This window comes from Podarcis bocagei (assembly GCF_964188305.1).
Source record: "Podarcis bocagei genome assembly, chromosome: 11".
In the NCBI taxonomy this organism is placed as follows: domain Eukaryota; kingdom Metazoa; phylum Chordata; class Lepidosauria; order Squamata; family Lacertidae; genus Podarcis; species Podarcis bocagei.
In genome coordinates, this window is record NC_138136.1 from 37,825,913 (window position 1) to 37,851,193 (window position 25,281).

General features: G+C 40.5%; 1 protein-coding gene across 2 annotated transcripts; it reads right to left on the reverse strand.

Annotated features, from left to right (window-relative positions):
* Nucleotides 1-764: 764 nt before the first annotated feature.
* Nucleotides 765-25,024, reverse strand: CDK7 (cyclin dependent kinase 7). 2 transcript variants are annotated; one of them, XM_081213395.1, is made up of 14 exons: nt 24,848-25,024; nt 22,619-22,682; nt 22,043-22,245; nt 13,007-13,066; nt 12,327-12,360; nt 10,181-10,248; nt 9,357-9,425; nt 8,447-8,557; nt 7,823-7,941; nt 6,946-7,045; nt 6,607-6,693; nt 6,240-6,389; nt 2,391-2,538; nt 765-992 (listed from the first exon to the last, which is right to left on the reverse strand). In XM_081213395.1, exons 1-14 carry the CDS (start codon nt 24,884-24,886, stop codon nt 967-969), a joined length of 1,278 nt encoding a protein of 425 aa, XP_081069521.1. In that variant the 5' UTR covers nt 24,887-25,024; the 3' UTR covers nt 765-966. The 2 variants fall into 2 exon arrangements, with proteins under 2 accessions (XP_081069521.1, XP_081069520.1); XM_081213394.1 differs by lacking the exons at nt 22,043-22,245; nt 22,619-22,682; nt 24,848-25,024 and adding an exon at nt 15,121-15,312.
* Between the last annotated feature and the right edge of the window lie 257 nt (nt 25,025-25,281).

Consider the following 25,281-nt stretch of genomic DNA (forward strand, 5'->3'; position numbering starts at 1 on the left):
AAGGGAATTGCTCCCGCACTGGGATCTCTAGATATAAACTAGTCACGCCCATGCTAAATCTTTATGGCAGTAGAAAAGATAACAGGGTTAAAGAGGCCTTGGTCTGCTTGGCTGGGGGGTTCAGTGAAAAAATCATTCAGACATCCCATATTATCACAAAATAAATGTTTTAGGATTTACTCGCACAAGAGCAGCTTTGTTTCAATTCATCTAGTCCAGCATCCTGTCTCACAGTGGCCGACCAGATGTATCAAGAAAGCTAACAAGCAGGAATTCAGGGCTTACCGTATTTTCACTCATGGCTTACCAGGGCGCTTGGTAGCAATATCCTGTTAGGTAGAACCTACTCTCATTTTATAAATGTGGAATTAGGACCTTGCCCTAAATCCACCATACTAGTCTAGGCTGAAGCAAGGTACAGATAAACCTAACTTTCTCCACTGTAGGATATGAATTTATTCACAGCCATCTCTGGTAATACTGTAGCTCATACTGACACTCAATGAAGCCCTTTCTTCTACTAAATCGCCTTATTTTCTACAACTGCACTGGCATATGTAACTGGAGTGAGATTACTAAACATTTTGGTGGTTGTTTTTTCTTTGTCTAGAGCAGATACTGGGGAAACAAAGATTCATCCCTACCAAGACTTCCAATCTCTGCATCTGGGATTCCAGCCCCCAGGGCATTTCTAGCACAAGGTCTCATGCATCAGTACCATATGCCAAGTTCCCATATCCCACCTATTATATATTATTAACCAGTGAGTCTTTAACTTTTTTATTTTTTAAAAAAGCAAAGCAATAAAAATACATGGTTTTTAGAGTTTAACACTACACACATTTTACATGTTTACATTTACAAATTACGCTTTAATCCATATTGTGACTTTTGAGTTTTCACATTATTTGATCTTTTCAGACTTCATAGCAGCAGAAATATTCAATATCCCTGTTTCCACAGTAGTCAAAACACCAATTTTTTTGGTAACCCTGGGAAGAGAGAGGTAAGTTTAATGCACATCAGTTTGTCTTTCTTTTTCTTATGTCTTACAGCAATAGTAAGATTGCTTGTGCCAAACCTATTTCAAACTTTTATCACAATTACATTGTTTTAGTTAGTGTCAAAATGTGGGCTAGCATATGGAGAACAAACTTTACTGTCCATTTCCATTTCAACTGTGGGTGGGTAGAGAAAGAATACTGCTTCAGAAAGTACAAAATCAAGCTAGCGGTGTCTCCAGTGTCCCTACTGTGTCTCCAATACAGTCTGCTTCCTGTCCATGATACTTCTCTGCTCTTCTCAGTTCTGTAACCATCTGCCAGCAAAGGTTATAGGTTTTGGGACTGGAACAGATAAGGAAGAATCTCTGGGCTTTTGCCAGGTTCTTGAAGCATCATTCATCTAAAAGTCTCATTTGAAAATAGCATAGCTGACGTCTTCCACTTAGACACCTGCCCATGTTAGGTGCACTGCACAAGGATTTGTCAAGCCTAGACTTCGCTGCTTACAACGGCAGAACAATTGTTGCATCTCAAGCAGATGTAAGAAGACCTGATCTTCTAAATCATGCTTGGCATATCATAAACACATTCTCTCCCTTTGGGGAACCAACAGTTGTTAGTGTTACATGCGTACTAACATTAAACCATGTTGTTGTTGTTGTTTAGTTGTTTAGTCGTGTCCGACTCTTTGTGACCCCATGGACTAGAGCACGCCAGGCACTCCTGTCTTCCACTGCCATTAAACCATAGTTTAAACCACTGCCATTAAACCTTCCACTTCCATTAAACCATAGTTAGTTTCAAAGGGAAAAAATAAAATAGTTTCAAAGGGAAAAAATAAAAAATCAAGAAGATCTGTATCAAAATGAAGTGAAAGAATGCAAGACTGAGAATCTCTCCTGATCTCATAATGATTAGCTAGCCACACTCCCATCCCCTGAAATATTATTGCAATATTAAGTGCAAAAGTTGGTGTGAGCAACCCTACAACGTTGCAACCCTTTGGTTAGAATGGCTTAAGTCAGCTAGGGTATGCACACTGATGTTCTAGGCCAGTGTTTCTAGGCCCAGGCTAGCAAATTAGATGTTACATTGTGAAATAAATAAATATAAATTTTATACATCGATTGACTGTAAAAAACCTCAAAGTAGTATACAAAAGATAGAATCATAAAACCGGGTGGGGGGACCAATACTTTACAACATACAAGAAATTAAAGTACTTAAAAAATATTAAAATTCACACCAGCTTTTCTGGGTAGGCATGACTAAAAATGTTTTTAGCAGGCAAAGGAAAGGATATAGTGAGAAATCATATCTGGACATATGATAAGTGTTTAAATTCTACACTTAACATTGGAAGAGACTATTTAAAAATGTTGCTACCTTGATCTATTCCATCCAGTCTTTTCCTTTTCAAATTTGGAGCTGGGTTTTGTTGCTCTTTCAAGACTTCTGCAGGGCAATTGGGTCTTGGCAACTGGCTTCCAGGTGTTGGTGCTGGCCGATTGCTAAAATACTTCTGTTTTAGTGCCTTCAAGAGAACAGAATGAGATAACAATAAAAAATGACACTACTGTATTTAGAAATGACACTATTTCTATAAAGAGTGTGAGGGGTGGCAGTGGTGGTGGCGATGGATAGCGTCTATGGTCACTGAGGCTGCCTATGGTTCCTCACAATATCAGTTCTGTGGAGGTTTCCCCCTGCAAGATTCTGTGTGCATGTGTGTGTTGTGTTCTTACAAAGGACACGTTTTCTTAAATGTGGGCACAGCCAGGGCTGTGCATATACTATCATTCTGATTATTTTTGAAAGCAATACATGCTGAAAGTCAGAGGAATGCTGAATAAGATATACAGTGGTTGAAAGCAGAAATTCACGGACCCCTCTTCTCAAACTAGAATTATGCAAAATAGCAAATGCGAAATGGCTCAAGTTGTATAATTTAGTTTTTTGGCACATAATTTAGACTGCATATGCAATTTCTCAATTTCCCTACCCCAGAGTGGAGTACACATAGCCCTGGGCTTAATGTTTTTTAGTTGTGAACTTTCTCCTATAATATAATCAATATTTGCCTGGTTTGTATCTGACTGGAACAAGTTTTCTGGTCACCTATATTTGTCCTCAAATAATTCTGTGTATTGCATCCAGGCAAACACACATTTTTATAGTGTTGTTAATGCTTAAATAAACTCCTTTTGGACGAAACAAATTGTATAGCACTAGAACATATGGATTGCATGTACATTCTGAATAAAAATTCTGCAGTCCTGACATCTCATCCAGCTACTTCCCTCTCTTCCCATGGTTTCCCAATTAATATTTGTGTTAGCAAATAGCTTTTGAACTGCAGCAAAAAATATTCAAGGATTAACTTTATGGGATATGCAGTAGACTGTAACATAAATGTAATAGGATCACCATCTTTAGCTTTGCTGTGCTTTGCCTTCAAATTATAGCCAAGTTATGGTAATTATGCACAACTAAAAAGTCTTACTTTGCTTTTTGATGTGGCTTGTAGTACTGAACAAGTTTCCACATCACTGGTCTGTACCAAGAAACACTTGCAATTAAGTAACCAGGGAAATTAAGACCAGAAGGAACATCCACAATGAATAATTACAGGTTCAAATAATAAAAAGGTACAAGCAATTAGAAACACATTTCTCATATGCAGCTCTCAATTCGTGGCTCAGGAAAGAGGGCTGCTTCAGCCCTTTGTTTCAGTAAGAGTTTTTAAAAAGCAACAAAGAGCTCAAAATACATGTCTCCCCAAGTTGCAAAAACTATGTACTTGGATTTAAGTCCCGCTTAATTTACTATGAAGTAAACTTGAATAGGTTCAGACAACTAGAATGATAAGACTGCTGTGGAAGATGTGCATTCTGCCACAGACACTCTGGGCCAATTGACATATTGGTTCTCATTGTGGGCCTCAGGTTCACAAGTGGTGAAGTTGCTGGCTTGGCACCCTGTTCCTCCTTTTTTGCTTGTTGTCTGAGCCATAGGGAACAACTTTCCTCCACCTCTCTTCTCCTCCAACTTTATACTATTACATTAGTGTCTCACATTGAATAGAAATGACCTGTAGAAAGAACTTTATGAACTGAAAGCAGAAACGCTGTATATACTCTGTATATACGCTGTATATATCTGAGAACCACTGGCAGTCATCTTTGAGAATTCCTGGAGAACAGGCGAAGTCCCGGCAGACTGGAGGAGGGCAAATGTTGTCCCTATTTTCAAAAAGGGGAAAAGAGAGGACCCAAATAATTACCGCCCAGTCAGTCTGACATCAATACCAGGGAAGATTCTGGAGCAGATCATTAAGCAAACAGTCTGTGAGCACCTAGAAAGGAATGCTGTGATCACCAATAGTCAGCATGGATTTCTGAAAAATAAGTCATGTCAGACTAACCTGATCTCGTTTTTTGACAGAATTACAAGCCTGGTAGATGAAGGGAACACAGTGGATGTAGCCTACCTTGATTTCAGCAAGGCATTTGACAAGGTTCCCCATGATATTCTTGTAAAGAAGCTGGTAAAATGCGGTCTTGACTATGCTACCACTCAGTGGATTTGTAACTGGCTGACTGACCGAACCCAAAGGGTGCTCATCAATGGTTCCTCTTCATCCTGGAGAAGAGTGACTAGTGGGGTGCCACAGGGTTCTGTCTTGGGCCCGGTCTTATTCAACATCTTTATCAACGACTTGGATGATGGACTCAAGGGCATCCTGATCAAATTTGCAGATGACACCAAACTGGGAGGGGTAGCTAACACCCCAGAGGACAGGATCACACTTCAAAACGACCTTGACAGATTAGAGAACTGGGCCAAAACAAACAAGATGAATTTTAACAGGGAGAAATGTAAAGTATTGCACTTGGGCAAAAAAAATGAGAGGCACAAATACAAAATGGGTGACACCTGGCTTGAGAGCAGTACATGTGAAAAGGATCTAGGAGTCTTGGTTGACCACAAACTTGACATGAGCCAACAGTGTGACGCGGCAGCTAAAAAAGCCAATGCAATTCTGGGCCTCATCAACAGGAGTATAGCATCTAAATCAAGGGAAGTAATAGTGCCACTGTATTCTGCTCTGGTCAGACCTCACCTGGAGTACTGTGTCCAGTTCTGGGCACCACAATTCAAGAAGGACACTGACAAACTGGAACGTGTCCAGAGGAGGGCAACCAAAATGGTCAAAGGCCTGGAAACGATGCCTTATGAGGAACGGCTAAGGGAGCTGGGCATGTTTAGCCTGGAGAAGAGGAGGTTAAGGGGTGATATGATAGCCATGTTCAAATATATAAAAGGATGTCACATAGAGGAGGGAGAAAGGTTGTTTTCTGCTGCTCCAGAGAAGCGGACACGGAGCAATGGATCCAAACTACAAGAAAGAAGATTCCACCTAAACATTAGGAAGAACTTCCTGACAGTAAGAGCTGTTCGACAGTGGAATTTGCTGCCAAGGAGTGTGGTGGAGTCTCCTTCTTTGGAGGTCTTTAAGCAGAGGCTTGACAACCATATGTCAGGAGTGCTCTGATGGTGTTTCCTGCTTGGCAGGGGGTTGGACTTGATGGCCCTTGTGGTCTCTTCCAACTCTATGATTCTATTATTCTACTTTTGTAACCCAAGAAAATCTTTAATAAAAAGAAGTTTTTTTAAAAAAAGATTAAAGATCTTGGCCACTAAATATTGACAGGTCAAACAGGCTGCTGCTTCTTGCCCCCAACCAAAATATTCAGGCCCAGCTCACTCTCTCTTCCCCTTCTTACTGCTCAGTTGCTTTGGTTAGTCTTTTCCAGGAGCAATGGGATTGGTGGCACTGGCCAAATGCAAAGGGTGGCTCTTCTCTTCCCCCCTGAAACTGGGTAAAGCTATTTGGTGAGCATCCCAGTCTGAATTCAGACTTTCAGAGCAGTCCTCTGACAGGTGTATTTTTCATCTCAAATGATGTAATCCATTTTTCTACTTCATGAAGCAGGTAGCAGAACACAAATTGAAAGATCAGTTGACATCAGAAACAGAGCTGAAATGGTTGTCTAGATACAAACCTGTTTAGGAACTCACTGCTAAAATATCACAATAAAAATCTGTGGAGGTGCCCCTGGAAGAACTATACACTCCATTAAATAAAGCAATTCTGCTTGTGCAGAACTTATTTTTGCTAAATACTGACAGAAACAGTTTTAAGCTAATGGGTGGAAATTTAAATTTAAATACCTGAGTAGCTGTGACCCTGGTAGAAGGATTAAATGTAAATAAGCCTTGCAGCAGTTCTAGCAAATCATCACCAGCAGCACTGAAGATGTGATGAAGTGGCATTCCAGGGAAACTTTTAAAAGTCACATAATCTGGAAGATTGGTCATACCCTATTGAGGCGGGGGGGGGAGGGGGAGGAGAAAGAAATATAGCACAGAGAAGTCAGCACCCACATAATGAATAGTTAAAAGTCATTAATGGTCCTCTCACCTGTAAACACACATTAAGTATAAAGCTAGTCAAACAGGCAAGCAAGTCAAAACAATCAAGTTTCCATCAATTCTCCCTGCCAGCTTTTGTTACAAGGTTGTTAACTCAAAAACTTACAGGCCACTGCTCCTCTGTCGGAGTACCCAAGGTTTCGAATATCTTTGAGAGTTGATCCAGGTCAGAGTCTCCTGGCAAAAATGGAACCTATAGAAAGATGAATACAGTGGCTTTCAAGATTGGTTTGTTCTGAACTCCTACAAAAAAGAAATTCAGCCCTAAAATCTTTGAATTTTTCTGGTAAGCAAATGGCATTGGCTCAGTTTAAAGCAAACATGAGGGTTCCCAGAACAAAGATTGCATTTCCAGCACTCCTCCTACATGTAAAAGTGCCAGAAGATAAACCATTTGCACAAGAGCAGAATAAAATTTCATTTGACAGCTTTACTGAGAGCTTACCCTTAGAAGCAATTCAGCCAATATGCAGCCCACTGCCCACATATCCACGCCTACACCATACATTCTAGCACCAAACAGTAGCTCAGGAGCTCGATACCACCTGAAAAACAAATTAAGACATGCTGCATTTCCCTCCTCCATTTATAAGCTGTGCACAGTACCTTCAGTACAAACACTATCCTATTTTGTGCCTAAAGATTTACATCTTATCTTGTTCTTTCTGTAAGAAAATGGTGCAAATCTAATCTTTTTTTTCTCCAAAAAAGGTGACAAAGTAGCTGTTTAAGTTAGTACTGCACAATTTACTGGCATTCAAAAGTGGATGCAATTAATATTTGAAGGGGGTGTACATGGCCCTCCCCACTTTATCCTCACAACAAACCTGTGAGATAGGTTAGGTAGGATTACCTAACCTATCTTACTGGCCTAAACATGGGTAGGCAAACTAAGGCCTGGGGGCCGGATCCGGCCCAATCACATTCTAAATCTGGCCTGTGGACAGTCCAGGAATCAGCGTTTTTTTTACATGAGTAGAATGTGTAGAAATGCATCTCTGGGTTATTTGTGGTACATAGGAATTTGTTTATTTTGTTTTTTTTCAAAATATAGTCTGGCTCCCCACAAGGTCCGAGGGACAGTGGACCGGCCCCCTGCTGAAAAAGTTTGCTGACCCCTGGCCTAGAATAACTGAGCTTCATGACACAGAGTGTGGTTTTTGAACCAGGGTCTTCCAGTCCTCATATGATACTCTAAACTCTGCAACACACTGGCAGTCTTATTCAAGTTCCTATCTTCATGTACACATAGTGATTGGGCAAGCAGATGAAATTGTCATACCAATAGGCCAGATGTGTTCCCTGAGGGATCTCTCTCTTACCTTGTTACTACTTGGTGTGTGTAAACTCTGTTAGGACTTCCAAAAGATTTTGCCAAACCAAAGTCAGCCAGTTTCAAAACTCCATTTTCATCTAGCAACAGGTTATTCGGTTTAAGATCCTTAAAGGAGAAACACATGAATATGCCATCGCTGAGAATACTTAATATTTTGCTTTGTGATCAAAGGTTCACCTTAACCAGAAATATGCTTCTGAAAGCAGTGACAATAGGATTGCATAGAACTGAGGCACTAGATAGAAACTACAATGGCTGATCAGACTATGGTAAATTAGACTGCCATTTATATCCATTTGTGCCTCTGATAATCAGAAGGCTTTGGAAGCTGGATTCATTTTTTTAAAAATGTTGCACGCAAATTGCCGATACCTATTAAAAGGTAAAATATCCCAACTACTTATTCTGTCTTTTTTTATATACCAGTTTGAAACCTCAGATTTTGGGGCATTAAAAAAATATATATCAAAAGGGACCAAGAAACATTTTGTTGTTGTTGTTAAGACTGAGATAATTTACATGGAGAATCACATTTCCATCTCAAACACCTTAATGGGAACCATTTCTCATTGTCTTAAAGGCTGTTCTTTTTGTTCCTAGAGTTCCTTACCCTATGAAGGATCCAGTGTTCATGTAAATATTCTAAACCTTGAAGTGTCATCAGCATGTACGCTTTGATGTGAGAAGGTGTCAACACAAGACTAGTATCCTTTATTATAACCTGTAAAATATATATCACATTTTACAAATTGCAGAAGCTTAATGCTTTAAAAAAAAACACCAGAAAAATTAGAGAGAAAGATCTGTTGAGGTACACAATGTCCCCAATAACAAAACATCAACTAGCAAGCCTTAGATAAATCACTCTCTCTGACCCAGAAATGCTATAGAATTGATTATCATAATGTGATTGGTAATGCCCTCACTTTCAGTATTTTCACTATCTACATTGTTAGACCTATATAAATAAAGTATTGATTATAGCAACTTCCTGTTCTGAACTCTGACCAAATTGTCCAAATTCTCTGTGAACTTTGTATTTAATATTCTTATGTTTTCTCGCTAGTAATGAGAATTCCTTTAAGTGGGTGGCATCCTAAGCAATTACAATTATTTCCCTTCAAATGAAGTCTGTATTACTCTTTAGCTGCTGAAAATGTGTGTATGCCTGCTTTCTCTAGCAGATACACAAAACCTACCATATGAGTTATTTATGCATAAAACCTGTTATTCTGCTTATGTTAAAAAGTATTGATACAGCGCCACCTATCTGCACAACTCTTTGGAAAGTATGAGAGATGATCCCAACCCCAAGGGGTTTACAGTTTAAAAATAGATGCAAAGAAGAGGCATACTGTTCTGCCTTCTCTGTTGTTCTCTTCTACCACCCCCTTCCTCCATGTCTCTTCTCCAACTCTTATAACTTTCCCCCAGGACTTTTGGTTTCAATATATAAACAAAGCAAAAGCTTAATCATCAGCCACAAAATTAAGTCAGTAGCCAGTTAATGGCAATCTTACCTCTAGATCAGTTTCCATAAAATCAAATACTAGACTAATGTTAGATTTGTGTCCAAATGCATCAAGAAGCTGGAAGAGAAATACACTCAAATTATTGGTGTGATAGTATGTCCTTAATCCAATATGTGTGTGCACACTGGTCAACGTATCCTCTCTAATGTGCCCTGGCAGGCTTACAGCACTCCAGGCAATGCAGAGTGACTGAGTCTCACCACCCTTTTAATTTCCTTAACTAGGCCTGCCAGGCTGTTTGGGGGCAAACCACACCCATCTTTCCCAGTCCTGAAGTCCTATGATAGCATGCTCAGAAAAGTTCAAGCCATGTCTTGAAACTTCAACCCAATCCTGAAAAGGAAGAAAAATCAGAAGTGTACTCCTCATTCTTCCCTTGCAGCCAGTTTTCAGTACTTCTTGAATCTGGCACATTTTTGTGTTGCTTTTCATAGCAACAGAAACTCCTAACGCCTGGGAAAAGGATAGTTTATGAGTCTTCACATTTAGGCATGGCCAATCAGAGGGAAGTTCGAAGGGCAAGGGAAATTTGACCTGGGTCTCAGGTATAAAGAGGGCCTCAAATTTAAACACTTATTTTCCAAGGCCCTTTAAACTCTCATCTATCTATCTATCTATCTATCTATCTATCTATCTATCATATCTGGGTGTTGCTGAGAGTTTGTTATACTGATTTTATTCTCTGCTTCACTTTTATTAGTTATTGTTTTGTTTCACTGTTATTATAAACCAACCAGAGGACTTTGTTATTGGATAGTATTTAAATATTGTTAATACAGAAATATTCCCTTCAAACAGCACTTTGTACTTACCCCTATAATATTTGGATGGCTAAGCTCCTGCAGTAGCTTTATTTCTCTAAGGGCTGTTCTGTTTATACCTGAATTGAAATAAGAATCATGACAATAACAATAGAACTGTACCCTCAATAGTGTATGAATTTGGTGGTACTAGTGGCTCAAAGTAATCCTGGGTGATAGGGAGCAGCGATTGGTACTTTTGCCACAATTATTTATGCCACATACCTGCTAGTTTTATGCCTATGAGGTTAGAGATTCAAATCCTGAAGTCACCTAGCTCAGGTGAGCAGGTCTCTGTACCTTGGGAATAATGTTCATGAAGACTAAGCGTAACATTTTGTGGACAAGAGGCTGCTACTATTTTATTTCATATTGGTGAATATTTCTGATAAGATTCAAGCTCCAGAACACAGCTTCAAATATTCTAGGCAATGAATGTATTTCGGAACAATGTAATTCCCATTCCCTCACATCCTGAATGAAGAAGATGCTCAGTTTGTTGTAGTTAAAACAAGATTTAGGTACTTTTTCAGGTGTCATAAAACTTTCCCTCAAATGTCAGTGTTTCTATACTAGGGAGGAAGCAATGGCATGGGCAAAAGGAGAGGCTAATTCACATCTTTCTTGCTTCAACAATAGATAAGCAAGAACTTACATTGGATCAGGTCCAAGGTATTTTAGTCACTGTTCTTCACTATGTCGCCCAGCATCACCCAAACGACTTAGTATGCTCTAACAGTTTAGTATGTCTAAACAGATTGTTTTCCAACATGTGGGTTGGGGTATGCCTTGGTCCCTTGATTTCCTTGGATATGCAGGTGGTAGGAATGAAGAGGACTGCCTTGCTAGAAGCAGCTGATTTGCCAGATGCATCTCTTCCTGAAAAGATGGAACTAAGCTTCTGTTATCAATGCCCTACTTACTACTAGGCAGGACTACTTCAATGTTCTCTACATGGGGCTGCCTTTAAACAATGTCTAGACACTTGGACTAGTGTAGAATGCTGCTGCTAGACTACTGTCTGCCATTTGAAGATTGTAGTCATGTTCCAATCTTATTTCATTTCAACATTTACTTACAGGCTCAATTTAAAGTGCTGGTAGTCACCATTGAAGTTCTAAACAGCTTGGTACCAGGTTATTTTAGGACCCACCTGCTCACATGTGAAACTGTCCAGCCTCTGAGATAACTCCTGGAAGCCACACTTTCTGCTCCATCCATACATGAAATCAGGTGGATGTGATAAGAGAAAGGGGCTTTTCAGCAGTAGTGCTGTGACTGTGGAACTATCTCTTGGCATTGCCATTCTCTTCTTGTTTATCAAATGACTGTAAGCACTTAAAAAAATAGGCTAGCTTTTAAACAGTAACATACTTCCAAGATGCCCTACATGAAATCTTAGCACTGGTATCTAAAAGTTTTTACAAATGATATTTTATATTGAGGTTGCTTTGTTCTTGTAATGATGTACTGTTTTACTATACTGGGCTCTCTTGGGAGGAAGGATAAACTATAAATTAAACAAATAACTAAATATTTTAAAATATTTAAAATAAAAGGACAGAATATAATTAATAAATTAAACTGAATATAAGCTTGCTTAACTGATGGAATGCACAGTTCACATAAAGAAGTACATTCTACTTCAAATTAGTGATACGGAACAGGAAAATTTCCAGGGCTTTAATTTTACGTTGAAAAAGTTCCACTTCATAAGTTCATTAGAAACAATGATAAGATGCCAATTACAAATGTAGTATTACTTGGCAGTTTTTCCTTTCCCCCCCTTTAGATCTGTTGACTAACTACAGGTAAAATAAGCATGTTAAACTGGATCACTCACTAGGATATCAGAATGTTTTTCAATTCAAAATTTTCTAGAAAAATCATGTCCCTGCTTAAAATTATATCTATGGATAAAAATAAAACAAGAACACTAGGGAAAAATTGTGAATGTTTTCTATCTAAATCACCAAAGGACCAGTGGAGTATGGATATTATGCCGCTGGTCTACTTCAAAACAAAGAATTACATGGATCTCATTTGTTATCTCTTCCACTCAAAATTGAAAAGAACAGGAAGTCATTTACCGGCATGGTAGCAAAATTCTAGCATATGCAAAATAGTTCATTTATATATGTGTATTTCAAAAACTTACCATCTTTAGCTTCTGATCTATGCCCAAGTTTGATCTAAAATAAGAAAATGGTTTAATTAAGACAATATTTCTCATTACCAAAGGCACGTCAAAGGCTACGTCTGTTGTTCTATAAGTATCTAAACTGACTGACAGCTCAGTCTATGTATTTTTACTTGGAAGTAATTTCTGAGAGATTTATTTAAGTGTGCTTAGACTGCAGCTTTTACTTGCTCTAGGTTACTAAAGCTCTGCACAATTACATAAAACATGGTCAGACAAAATGCATGGTCAGAACCCCGAAGCTGAAGCTGTTTCTCTTTACTTCTCCAGTGGCAGTAGGCAGGCTGCCCACCACCACCTGGAGTGGTGAAGAGAAGCAGTGGCAACAAAAGCTCACAATAATTTTGTGAGATTTCACTGGAAGCTGCTGCTGCACCTTCTTGTTTCTCCAGTAGCAGCAGGGGTAAGCGAAGCACCTGCAGGGACATTACTGCTTAGGATTCCACTGCCTGCGTTGACTGCCTCAGTCAGCCTCATGGGCAGACCAGCCCTAGTTAATGCAATTGAATATATCAATGAACAATTTATGAGTTGCTTAATAAATAAATAAAAATATCATCAATGTGGCTAGGATTCCAAGCTATGGTCAGCACAAATCATGGTTTAGGTATGCTGTCAGGTTAATAAAGCTAACTCACCTTTTTAATAGCAACAATTTGATTTGTATTCTTGTCTCTTGCTTTATAAACTGTAGCAAACTAAAGAGAAAAAGAGCACATCTTAAAAATCAGTTTTCTAATTATATAGCGGCAGCCTTGCTTTTTGTTTAGAAAATGTTTTGTCTTCTTTTCTATAAAATATCTTGAGGCATGCTATAATAAATACAAATGATCACAATAAAAACAGTAAAAATGTTGAACAATGTTGAACACTTTTAACTCATTAAATGCTATGCATTCCTTTTAATGTCACTCTCAGCTGGTCAGTACCAGCAACTAAGGGAAAGAGATACAGCATAATTACAGAATCCTAGAATTCTAGAATTGGAAGGACCACTAGGGTCATCTGGTCCAACCCCCAGCAAAGCTGTTTCAAACATCAGTACAAACCTCAAAGTACATAAATGTGAGAACGCCGCACGTAAGAATGTCACATATGACAATCTACCCACATAATGAACATTATCCTATACAGGAAGGCTTTCTACAAAGCAGGAAAGTATTACATTGTTATATCCCTATTAAGAAGGAAGTTCAGTGGCTGCACTACAGGGTTTGATTTCCCAATTTCATTTCAAATATAATTTTGTATATAGAGGAGCAGGCAGGACCTAGACAGCCAGCTCCAGCAGCCGGTAACATCAGCACCCAAAAAAACCCAGACACTACTTTTGAGTCTCTCTCCCCATCATTACCTTCTCGCTCCAGCTAGTTGCAAAATGCAGACCTCCTACTTCCTTGTTGGTTACTTTGCAACTGTCCACTGTTTCTCTAGTCACCAACCTTCAAACTCCATTTTGGAAAAGTTTACTAACCAGATGGTCAAGCAACAGCTTTAAACAGAGATATCAGTGATACAGAAGACATATGCTATTTTCTGGCTAAAGTATGAAAAGGTACAAACCTTGCCCCTCAAAAAATTATTATCCATTGTAAGTGAGGTTTGACCATTGGGTAACAACTGGGTGGCTAGGAAAACACTTTTCTCTGTCCAAAGCTGGATGAGAAAAAGGTCTGGCTGTAAGTAGATTTGATCAGAGCAACAAACTGCTTACACAAGCATATCTAACAGGTTCTTTTTAACAGATCATTTTGCTGCTGCCCTAAGCCTTCATGACATCAAAGGACAGATCAAAGTCAATTTTGGGAGCAGCCTGTCAACTACCCATTCCTTTATTTTTTGTGAACAGCCAATATTTCTAGGTGCTAAGCCATTGACTCCACATTGAAAATGCTTTGACAGAGGCTTCTCATGGAACAGATATTTTTCTTTTGAATGTGCCATCTCCAGTCAAGCAGGTGCTTTAGGTTTCTGAAATACAAACCTGGGAAACTGGAATGAGCAAACAGCCTTCAAATCTCTGGGGGGAAAAATGCCTATTGCCCATCTCCAGATGCTTTCCACAACCTATAATATAAATACACCTATGGCACTACCCCAGCCATGTATACTCAGAAGTAACCTCTCTTAAATTAAATGGGGCTTATTCCCAGGGAAGTGGAGTTAGACTTGCGACTTTATATATTAGGAGGGAGAGGGGGCGGCTTTTCATAGTTTCTCTGCTCTCAAGCTTTTTTGGAGAGGGGATTCTCCGTGACTGCCCCCAAACTGTGGAATTTCCTCCCCTCTGCAGAGGTGCTTAATGCAGCTTTCATTTTATGCTAAAGCTGCACCCTTTAACCTGGCCTTTGATAGGCGAGACCTTTATTTTCCTATTTAAACTGTATTTTGGGCGCTGCGTTAGACATCGGTTTCACTTTATTTTTAACTGCATCACTGTCCTCTGGGGCCTTTATGGCGAAGGGCAAGTGGGGTTTGGGGTGGAAATACTGTTTTATTATTATCAAAGAGCGAAAGTTTGCGTGTCGTCGATCTCAAAAAAGGTGAACTCTGCGCAGGCGACGGCTTAAGTAGGTGGCATTGAAGGCGACGCCGTTATTCGGAGGGAGCAACGAGGGGCGTCCGCAGCTCCCGCCCCGGCTAACCCTGAAAACTCCATCAGGCGGTGCCTCTCCTTCGCCTCCTCCGGAGCCCCACGGAAGCTGCTGCTGCTGCCGGCCGTTACCCCTTCCCTCAGCCGAGTCCGGCTTACCTGCCCTTCGCCCAGGAAGGCCAACTTCTCGTAGCGCTTCGCACGCGCGCGGGCGTCCATCCCGACCAAGCGCGATTTAAAAACCGTCAGGTTTACGACGCCTCCAGGAAACCAGCGCGACACCGGCTCCTCCCCCTCTCCCGTACACCACCGGCCTTCCCACCGCGTTCTACGCATGCGCCACGCACGCGGGCAAACGACGCTTCCCCCCGCCCCTCCGAGGTTTCCGCCGGTCGTGACAGCAGCCTCTCAACACAGAGATAGGAAAGGATAGACGAGCAAGCCAAATCCCTTATAGAGCTGTTACGAGTATAGAAAAACCCGTGGTTTTCTTCTCGGGTCGCAACTTCTCCGCCCACCCAGGAGTGCTAGTGAGGGCTGTCCATTAAAAAAACAGAGGGGATAAATTCTGGGTTTCGACATAACTGATTATTGGGAAGCTGCAAGTTTGCTCGTGCCTCTCCCGCCTAAAGAAAGGTAGCGGCAGAGAAACCCTCTGTCTTGATTTTTAGTCTGTTTTGTACACGTTTAAAAGCACCTTGCCAGTGAACTCCAGTATCCCCATATTGTAAGTGTGCCCCTGGGGTGGGGAGGGGCACTGGGGATGATCAGCTGGTGACAGACCAGAACTGCATTCCATTGTTAATATTGCTGGGAGGTGGGGGGCTTGCTAGTCAAAAGCACCCTTCAGATTGCAGCAGGGCCAGTGCTCCCATTGGGCAGAGAGAAGCAGTTGCATCAGCAGTCAGACCTTATCAGTTGGATGTACAACTGTGCATATCATATTATCAGCCCTTTGACTTGGTGAGCTGGCCTGATGCCCTCAGAAGTGGTAGGGTGTGTGCTGTTTTATCGTAACAAGTAAGGTGAAAAGTTTTTTTGGGGGGGAACCCTGTTAACTCATCTCATTGCTTCTGTGAGAGCCCTCTGCTGCCCTTACACATCTTGCTAAAGTCTAAATTCCTGTTTCCCAGCTGTCACTGCCACCCCAAAAGAGAGGGGTGGGGAAGCTTGTTGTTAAGCAGTGTTAGTCTTGCAACAAAAACAAGTGTTGTGGCACTTTAAACAGAGGTGGAGAACCTGTGGCCCACAAGGTATTGTTACTCCCATTGGCTATGCTGACCAAGGCTGGTGGGAGCTGAAGTCGAACTCAACACCTGGAGAGGCACAGGTGTCATGCCTGCTTGAAAAATGAGTATTTAACATGGTATCAGCTTTCATGGACCACAATCCACTGCACTGGATCATATATAAATTGCAATCATAAGTTGGCAAGTATATGCACATAGTTTAGTGAAAACTATAGGGGAGTGAGCAAGCTCCAGTGAACCTCAACCACTTTGCTCAAGCAGCTCCCTCTTTTCAAGTTCCCAAGTGCCAAGGCAGCCACTACACCTGACTAGAGCAGTAAAGGTAACATAATAAATGCATGTTTGTTTGCACACAAATGAATCTGAGAAAATATAAATGCAGCACAATGTGATACAAGTTTATTTACTCAGAAGCAAATTCCAAAAAATAAGTAGGCATGCACATCCTGATTGTTTTGTTGTTGTTGTTGTTTGGACTTTCCAAACAAAAGATGCATTTATTACTCTATTTATTTTCAGGATTTATACCCTGTGGCTTTTGATTTAAGGCCACTTTGTAGATAAACTAAAGAGCAAAATAAGCACTTCAAAATTAACAGTTGCAGCTTTATTTGTAATCAACCCATCACATTTAGAAGATTCCACAATTTGATGTAGGTTGGAGCAGAACCCATTTTGTTCAAACGGAAATGTCATTTCATGATGACCAGGGAATCAAAAGGGAAGCAGATATCCTGCTACAATGTGGATGCGACCAGCATTTTATTTGCAAGGCGTGTTTATTGCCTTCCTTGGCAGATTTCATTCATGCATTTATTTTTAAGAAGTGCTATAGTTCAGTGGTAGCACGTATACTTTGCATTTTAAAAAAGTTCCAGATTCAGTGTCTGGAAGCTGTTACAGATAGGTAGCCGTGTTGGTCTGCCATAGTCAAAATAAAAAAATTCCTTCCAGTAGCACCTTCTATCTTGCAGTCGTTAAGAGTCGTCAACAGGCTCATCTCAGCTATCTGCCAATCTCCCATTCCTACCACCCTTCTGAGTAATACCCCTCCCCACCTTCTCACTATATAGAAGGATCTGGCAACTTCTGTTTCAGTGTATCTGAAGAAGTGTGCATGCACACGAAAGCTCATACCAAGAACTAACTTAGTTGGTCTTTAAGGTGCTACTGGAAGGAATTTTTTTTATTTTGTCTGGAAGCTGTATGCAATAGATGGGAAACCTCTTTACAATGAAATTTATACATAAATGGATCTCCCTATACTTCCAACACTTTCCACTTATAGAATTCTCACTTAAGAACACAGCTTTATCAATCCCTGCCCCTCTCCCCCACCCCCACTCAGAAACCATTTCCAGTGATCCTTGCAAACTTGGAAAAAAAGTTCCAGGCCTTAACTCTAACTGATGTTAGTAGCTTGAACTTATATTTCTAAAGCACAAAGATGAGCAGGAGCAAGGTCAGGATGACATGCGTGCAGCAGGAGTGTCAGATTGATTGTAGTGCTCCCAGCCATATAACTGGGTAGGCCTGACCTTACTATAGATAAGCAACAGTGACACTGGTGTTGGGAGGGTATCTCTGGCTACTACTATGTGTACTGATAGATGCCTCATTTCATTAAAATAAATGGGCACCTGAGCCTTCAGAAGATCCTCATTTCACATCACAACTGATGAGGAGCACAGGAACAAAGTCCATTTTGAGACCAAAGGATAGTATCAATACTAAACTTGATTGATGAGTAGATGGTGCAAACATTTTTATTTCTTACTCTTTTGAGATTTCAAAAGAAAAACCTCTAGTCGTTAGCATAACTTAGAGATACATTTTAAAACGAGTTTCTGCATATTTGGACTACATTTCATCTGACAAGCAGGCTGAGTGAGAGTAGTACCTACAAGTGGAATTGTCAAGAATGGAGGCCTGTATTTCCTTCCAAAAGAGCAGGCAGATTAGTTTGCAATAATATGTAACTGATGTTTAATAAATACAATTCATCCACTAACACCTGCAAGTTCTGTCTTGATACTGTCTCTTATATCCCCCACCCTTTAAAAAAACTCTCCCAAAGGACATGATTGATGCTGTTGGAGAGAAGAAACAAATATTGCTTTCCTTCATGCCAGACAGGCATTACATGAACAGTGAAAACACAACGAGATTTTGCTGTTCTTCCTTAGTGTATCAACAACAGCTACAAAGGAGATAACAAAACCATTATTGCTAAGTAGAACAAATAAAATAAAATTTTAATTGTAGAGTTGTATAAAGTGGAGTCACAATTACTCAAAACAGAATGGTCTTCTGTTCTAGGACACCGCCACTTTCTGAAGAAGCATTTACCTTCTCATCCTTCGTGAAATACCTTTAACAAAGCTATTTGCTTTTAGACTTTTATAACATTCAGAGAGTGAGGAAGGCCTTTGTTGTGAATATAAGAGTTTGTTGTACACCAGTAGCTAACCGGAGTCTTGTGCGTTATTCTGGACCTCCACGCTGTAAGAAAAAATATTGGTTATTTATATTTCAACAGAAAGAAAAATCAATTCTTGCACTGATATCCATTTGCATTTGGATAAAGTGACTGATGTCTAACTTTATAGGGATATACAGAATAACAGCAAGCCACACATATTTTTTCTGTTGCCATTTGGACTTTTCTGTAGTGTGCTATATCCCACTTCCTATTTACGGGTCCAGTATATTAACTGCCTGCCTGTATTTCTCAAAGCAATATCAATTTGAGTCCCTTGGGCCCAACCCACAGTTGTGCACTAAGTGTCCTCCCCCAAACACTGCAATCTTGAACATGAAACTATTTCATGTAATCCAGGCGTGTCATGTGGGATTTGGAGTAAAGTGTCATCAAAACGTGGATGACACCCACTGCTATTTCTCCTTTTTGTCCAAGCAAAGCAGCGGATGTTCTGAACAGCCATTTTAAGATAGGTGGTGGGAACACTTGGCTTTCCAGACATTGCTAAATTACAACTTCATCGTTCTGGGTGATGTGCTGGGATTCATGAGAGTTGTAGTTCAGTGACACCTGGAAGGATAAAGGTTCTCCACACCTGTACAGGTAGCGAACCCGGGTTGAAACCAATGGAGGAAGTAAGGAGCCAAGTTATGGATTGGTTACAGTACCATCAATTATATGATTTGTTTAAAACAGACTAAAAAATGGATTTTGGACCAAAGCTCACAGTTTGAAAGTGTTGCTATGGAATTAGGATAAATTATTGTCTAAAATGTATAACATTGCTAGAATAGAAAACAAACAATGAGCTAGTTAAAGCTTCTATGGCCCACTGGGCAATGGATATAGGGCATAACATAGATTTAAACCTCTGGGAGAAACTCTGGAAGAATTATTTCCAATTCTCTGCATATTATACATTGAAAGAGAATTATATGAAAATGATTCATAGATGGCATTTAACTCTGAGTAGGTTGGCTAATATGTATAAAGCAAAATCAGATATGTGCTGGAAATGTAAATAAATTGAAGGAACCTTTTTTCATATGTAATGGATGTGTAACAAGGTTAAGGAATATTGGGAAATGATTTTCAATGAGTTGAAAAGAATGTTTAAAACAACTTTCCCAAAAAGACCTGAAGCATTTTTGTTAGGAATAGTTTGGACTGACGTTCCCAGATATCAGAGAAATCTATTAATGTATGCAACAACGGCGGCTTGAGTTTTGTTATTTCAAAGATGGAAAGTGAGGCAGGTCCCTAATAAGGAAGATTGGCAACTTAAGATGATAGAATTTTCAGGTTTAACTTATAGATTACAAGAGCAAGAATAATTTTTATTTAGAGAGGAGTGGAATTTTTTTTGCTGATTCTTTAGAAAACAACTGTGTACAACTGAAAATGGTGGCAGCATTAAGATAAACTCAACAGTGTGATTAATAATTGAATGATGTAAATTGGAGAATTGACTAAAATGGTTATAGTAAAATACGCAGAAATGAGAGATAAGTAAAATGAACCATGGAAGGAGAAGATGGTATGTCAACTGATATATGGTATTGTATTAAATGTTTATTTTGAAATGTACAATTTGGAAATTTAATAAAAATTATAAATAATAATAAAAAGGTTTCCACACCTGCAGTAATGTGATGGGTGGGCACTAATAAACTGGAGCTGAATAAAGATAAGATACCTAGTAGTATCTTATCTGACGTTGAATATGCTATCTTGTACTGTATGGGGTTGCACTCCTACAGGGATATTAGATGTAGAAGCTAGGGATACTGCATACTGAGATTGTTTTCATAGCGCTAAGTACCTTTATGCCAGCTACTCACTCTCCTACACAAGTTACCCATGCTTTAGTGACACAAAGGGCTGATTACCATAACACATTATATATGGAGCTGCCTCTGAAAATTTAAACTGGTTCAGACTGCAGCAGCTAGGTTGCAGATCATGGCTTGTTATGCAAGCATACACCTGCTCTAAAGATCAACAATGGCTTTCAGGTTGTTCCTGGGAACAATGCAAACTGCTGTTTTTAACATTTAAAGCCAGGCTGTCTAAGAGCAGGCTTCCACAATATTTCACCCACTTCCCTATCAACTGGCCTGGAAACTGATCGTCATAGTCACAACACAGAAAACATAAAAACATGTTTTTTGTGTGTTGGAAGCTGCCCAGAGTGGCTGGGGCAACCCAGTCAGATGGGCAGGGTACAAATAATAGATGATAATGATTATGATAATTGTGATATACAGTATCTACAGGAACAGAAACACCAGGCCTCTGAATACCAGTTGCTGACAAACAATAATGAAAAAGAGGTATTGGCAACAAGTCCTTCTTGTGGACTATCCATAGGTCTCTAGTCTGATCCAGCAGAGTTTTTGTGTTTTTATCATCAGAAACTTTCTCTAGCTGCCCCAATTGGTGAAGTTTAGAAAAGGTTAGGAGAGAGGGGTCCCTTTCTGCAGTTGCACCCCATCTGTGGAACTTCATCCCAAGAAAGATACACCTGGCGACCTAATTTTTTCTAGGCACTAGGCTGTCTTATTATCCAGGTTTTGACAGTTTGGTTTTTCACCTAATGGTTATTTTATTGTTTGGCTATGAGGCTGTTGGAACCGTTTAAATGCTGGTTATTGTTTTATCAACACAGCACTAGATTGCAGACATTCCCATTGACTGCCCTAGGCTTTTATTTTGGAACTGTTTAAACTATTTCATTTAATGACCACCTTGTGTCCAATTTATAAAAGAAAGGCAACATATTAGATATTTCAGTATAATAATAATAATAATAATAATAATAATAATAATAATAATAATTTATTATTTGTACCCCACCCATCTGGCTGGGTTTCCCCAACCACTCTGGGCGGCTAACATAGAAACCAAAAATACAGTAAAATATCACAGATTAAAAACTTCCCTGAACAGGGCTGCCTTAAGATGTCTTCTAAATGTCAGGTAGTTATTTATCACTTTGACATCTGATGGGAGGGCGTTCCACAGGGCGGGCGCCACTACCGAGAAGGCCCTCTGCCTGGTTCCCTGTAGCTTTGCTTCTCGCAATGAGGGAACCGCCAGAAGGCCCTCGGCGCTGGACCTCAGCGTCCGGGCAGAACGATGGGGGTGGAGACGCTCCTTCAGGTATACTGGGCCGAGGCCGTTTAGGGCTTCAAAGGTCAACACCAGCACTTTGAATTGTGCTCAGAAACGTACTGGGAGCCAATGTAGGTCTTTCAAGACCGATGTTATGTGGTCTCGGCGGCCACCCCCAGTCACCAGTAAAACAAATGCAAAGAATAAATTATATAGGAAACCTCTGGGACCTTACTTGGATATACTCCATCTCTTCCACCGACATGGGTTTCCTTCTATATTTTTGAGGTAACGTTTTTACTAATTCTGAAGTGTCAGGTGTGCCTTGAATTTTACTGGAGAATGAAATATTTGTAGATGATGATGGCCCACCTCCTGCAGAGAGTTGTGAGGCTGAACCATGAGGCAGAGGCACTCTTGACTGTAGAGGCTCCTGTACTGAAGGAACAAGAGACAAGTTCTAAACCATTTACTTTAGCAAAAATATTCAGGAAACCCTAGATCATAAAGCATTCAGAGTAATAGCCATGTTATTCTGTTGCAGAAAAAACAACAAAAATAACTTTTTTTAAGTGAAAAGGGGAATTTTGGAATGGTATGTTCAAAGATACAGCAAATGTCAGTTAACACCAATTTCCAGTCTAAGCAAAAGAAATATGGTGACTAAGGCTGCGATCCTATGCACTCTTACATGGAAGTAGGTCACATGGAATCCAATAAAGCATACTTATAAATACACAAGCCTGGGATTAAACTCTTTCTAAACATTACTAGATAAAATTAACATACATTTACAAAAAGAGATACTTACTTATAGGTTTGGGAGTACTTCTTCTGTCTGGAAACTTAATTAAGGGTGTATGTGGCTTCACTACCTAGAGTAAAACAGGTAAATGGAAGGCAATGTAAGATAACTAGGACAGCAATTCAATATACATATTCACATTTTCTTGCAAAGAAAAGGTGTAATCCACCAAGCACTGTTGCTAAATGGCATTTTAGTGGGGAGCCCAACCCAACTCCTTTTGCAACAGAACATTGGCAACAGCAGTGGCTTCTGAGTAGAATGGGATAGAATGCAAATTGGCTTGCTTGGGAGCAAAATACAAAGACATTTGAAGAGTTCAACTATTATATTTGAAAAGTTGGAGCAGTTGAAGAACAAAACCTATCATGTAAACTCTAGAAACACTACCCACTTATTCATTCACAATCTAATGCTATCCAAAGACAAATGAAACATAGCTGGTGGACTATTGTACTACACAAGGCAGCAGGTTTATCTGCATGGATAGTTAACAAGCACTAAGTACAAGGTCCAGTGGTCATGCTTGAATTAATTGCACAGATTTCTCCAGAAGTGTTTCTTTATCCATTATTATTTCTATTGCAGAGAAGAAAGGGTTTTTTGTTCTGTTTACTGTTTACCTAAGGGGTGGTCAGGAAGTATATCACTTGCTATCCTCATAGAATGTTGCTCACAAGTGGCAGTCTATAGCTGCTGTGATGTCTGAAATGTAGATTATTAGTTATATTCTGCAAGAGTAAAGTGTGTTGGATTAAGGAAAACCTGCATGACAGAAATATGATAGAAAAACTACACAAGATCTACCCACTCTGGAAGAATGGCAGATGAAGGTGATAGACTATATGGGACTGGCTGAAATGACCGGCAGAATCCGCGACCAGGGGAAAGAGATGGCGGACGAAGATTGGAAGAAATTTAAAATTTATCTTGAGAAATATTATAAAATTAATGAATGCTAAAATGTTGAGGTTTTAGAAAAAAGGGGATTACAGCTGCAAAAGATTAAGTGAAAGAAAAGAATAAATAAGGGACAAACTTGATAAAAACAAGTGTTAGGATTTGCTGAAACAATTTTGGAAATTGGGATGTAGAAAGGGGAGGTTTGGGGGAGTCGAAGAAGTGAGGTTTATAAAAAAAAGGATACGAAATTATACATGTTTGTTTGTTTCTTTATTTGTTTGTATTGTCTATAAAATTTTTTGTAAAACCAATAAAAAAAATTATTAAAAAAACAGAAATATGATAGAAAAACTACCTTTTTCTAATTCCTTTTTAAAGCCATCTAAGAGCCAAACTAGTGGCACTAAAAGAATTATTAGCAATGATGTTTACAGGTTTTTTTTAAAAAAAAACCCACAAAATTTTGCACCCCAAACAATGCCTTTCCCTATACACCTTTTGCTTTTCCACCCTAAACTTAAGATGTACAAATATTTAAGTAAGGGGCTCTAGCCACCTTACTGCTAAAGGTCAGGAAACTGCCAGTTATTTTGGTTATTATCACCATCCCGCTCGCTGTGCCAAGCACTAAAAACGGACAGAGCCACTTCTCTCCAAGTCACCAAACCAGCCAGAAATCTTTTAAGGCATTGCCTGTGAGCAAAAACGGGGTCAAACTGCTCGTCAACATGTCCAGTCCAACAGTTTATTTTCATTTGTGGTTGGTTTTTTTTTAAGTGCCTCTCCCTCTTTTGCCAGGGGAACTGCAAACGCTGATATTTCACTCAACTCTTATTTATAGTTGACAGGCTTGTCATTGACACGAGGGCTGAGACTTCCCAAGAGAGACTTAATCCGGAGTCAGCTTTGCAGGGCACAGAAGGATCTAATCCCGAGACGATGAGGAAGATGATGGTGCATCGTAGGACAGCATTGCGACCCTGTTGCTTTGAGTTGGGACCCTCGGGGGCAAAGGCGGAGGACAGGCGAAGGACCGGGAAAGGCTGCCCAACAAACCTCTGCCTCTTCCTTCCGAAGCCGACAAGGTGGCGAGGCCCCAGCTTCCTCGACTTCCTCTCCCGGTCGGCAGGCAGCGCATCCCCCCTCGACCGCCTCCCCTCCTGCGCTTTCTCCCCCTGCCCGCCCAAGGGCACCGGCCTCCGCTAGTCCCACGGGGCGAGGGACCCGCTTCCCCGCCGCCGGCCGCCGAAGCCTGGCCCAGAGGTGCGAGGCCCGGCCGTGCGCCAAGCCGGAGCGGGGTCTCCTGCGGCAAAAACGCCTTAAAGGACTTACCTGAACGACCCTACTGGCCGCCGCCATCTTGCTGCCCATGGTGACCGCCCGCCCGCCCGCCCGGCCGGCCCAGGCAGGGGAAAGTGCGCGCCGACGGGGGCCGGGGCTTCGAGGAGGAGCGGGCGGCGGCCTAGCGAAGCGCCGCCCACGGGAGGGGCCTTGGCGGCGACGCTCAGCGCACGGAGCGGATCCGGAGAAAGAAAAGAGGCCGGGCGTCACACGCCGCGTTACTGAACTGCTCAGAGTTCAAGCGGACAAGCATGGACAGGCCCCTGACACTCGCTTTGTCTCATTTTGTCCTTAATAGCCGAGGAAAAAAATAAGCATAAAGTCCCAACTGGGACAGGGAGAGTGTGTTTTGTTTTGCATTTCCATTGATTTCATTAGCGCAAGGCAAGCTATTCTCTAGAAAGGATGGTCTTCTGCTGCAGGCT

Excerpts from the sequence above, each read along its gene's own strand:
- CDK7 (XM_081213395.1), bottom strand. The coding sequence starts at position 24,886 with ATGGGCAGCAAGATGGCGGCGGCCAGTAGGGTCGTTCAG. Across the intron at positions 13,067-22,042 it reads AAGAGATGGAGTATATCCAA|TTTGCTACAGTTTATAAAGC; the intron begins GTAAGGTCCCAG and ends TTTTCTCTTTAG. Across the intron at positions 6,390-6,606 it reads CGACAGAGGAGCAGTGGCCT|GGTATGACCAATCTTCCAGA; the intron begins GTAAGTTTTTGA and ends CCGCCTCAATAG.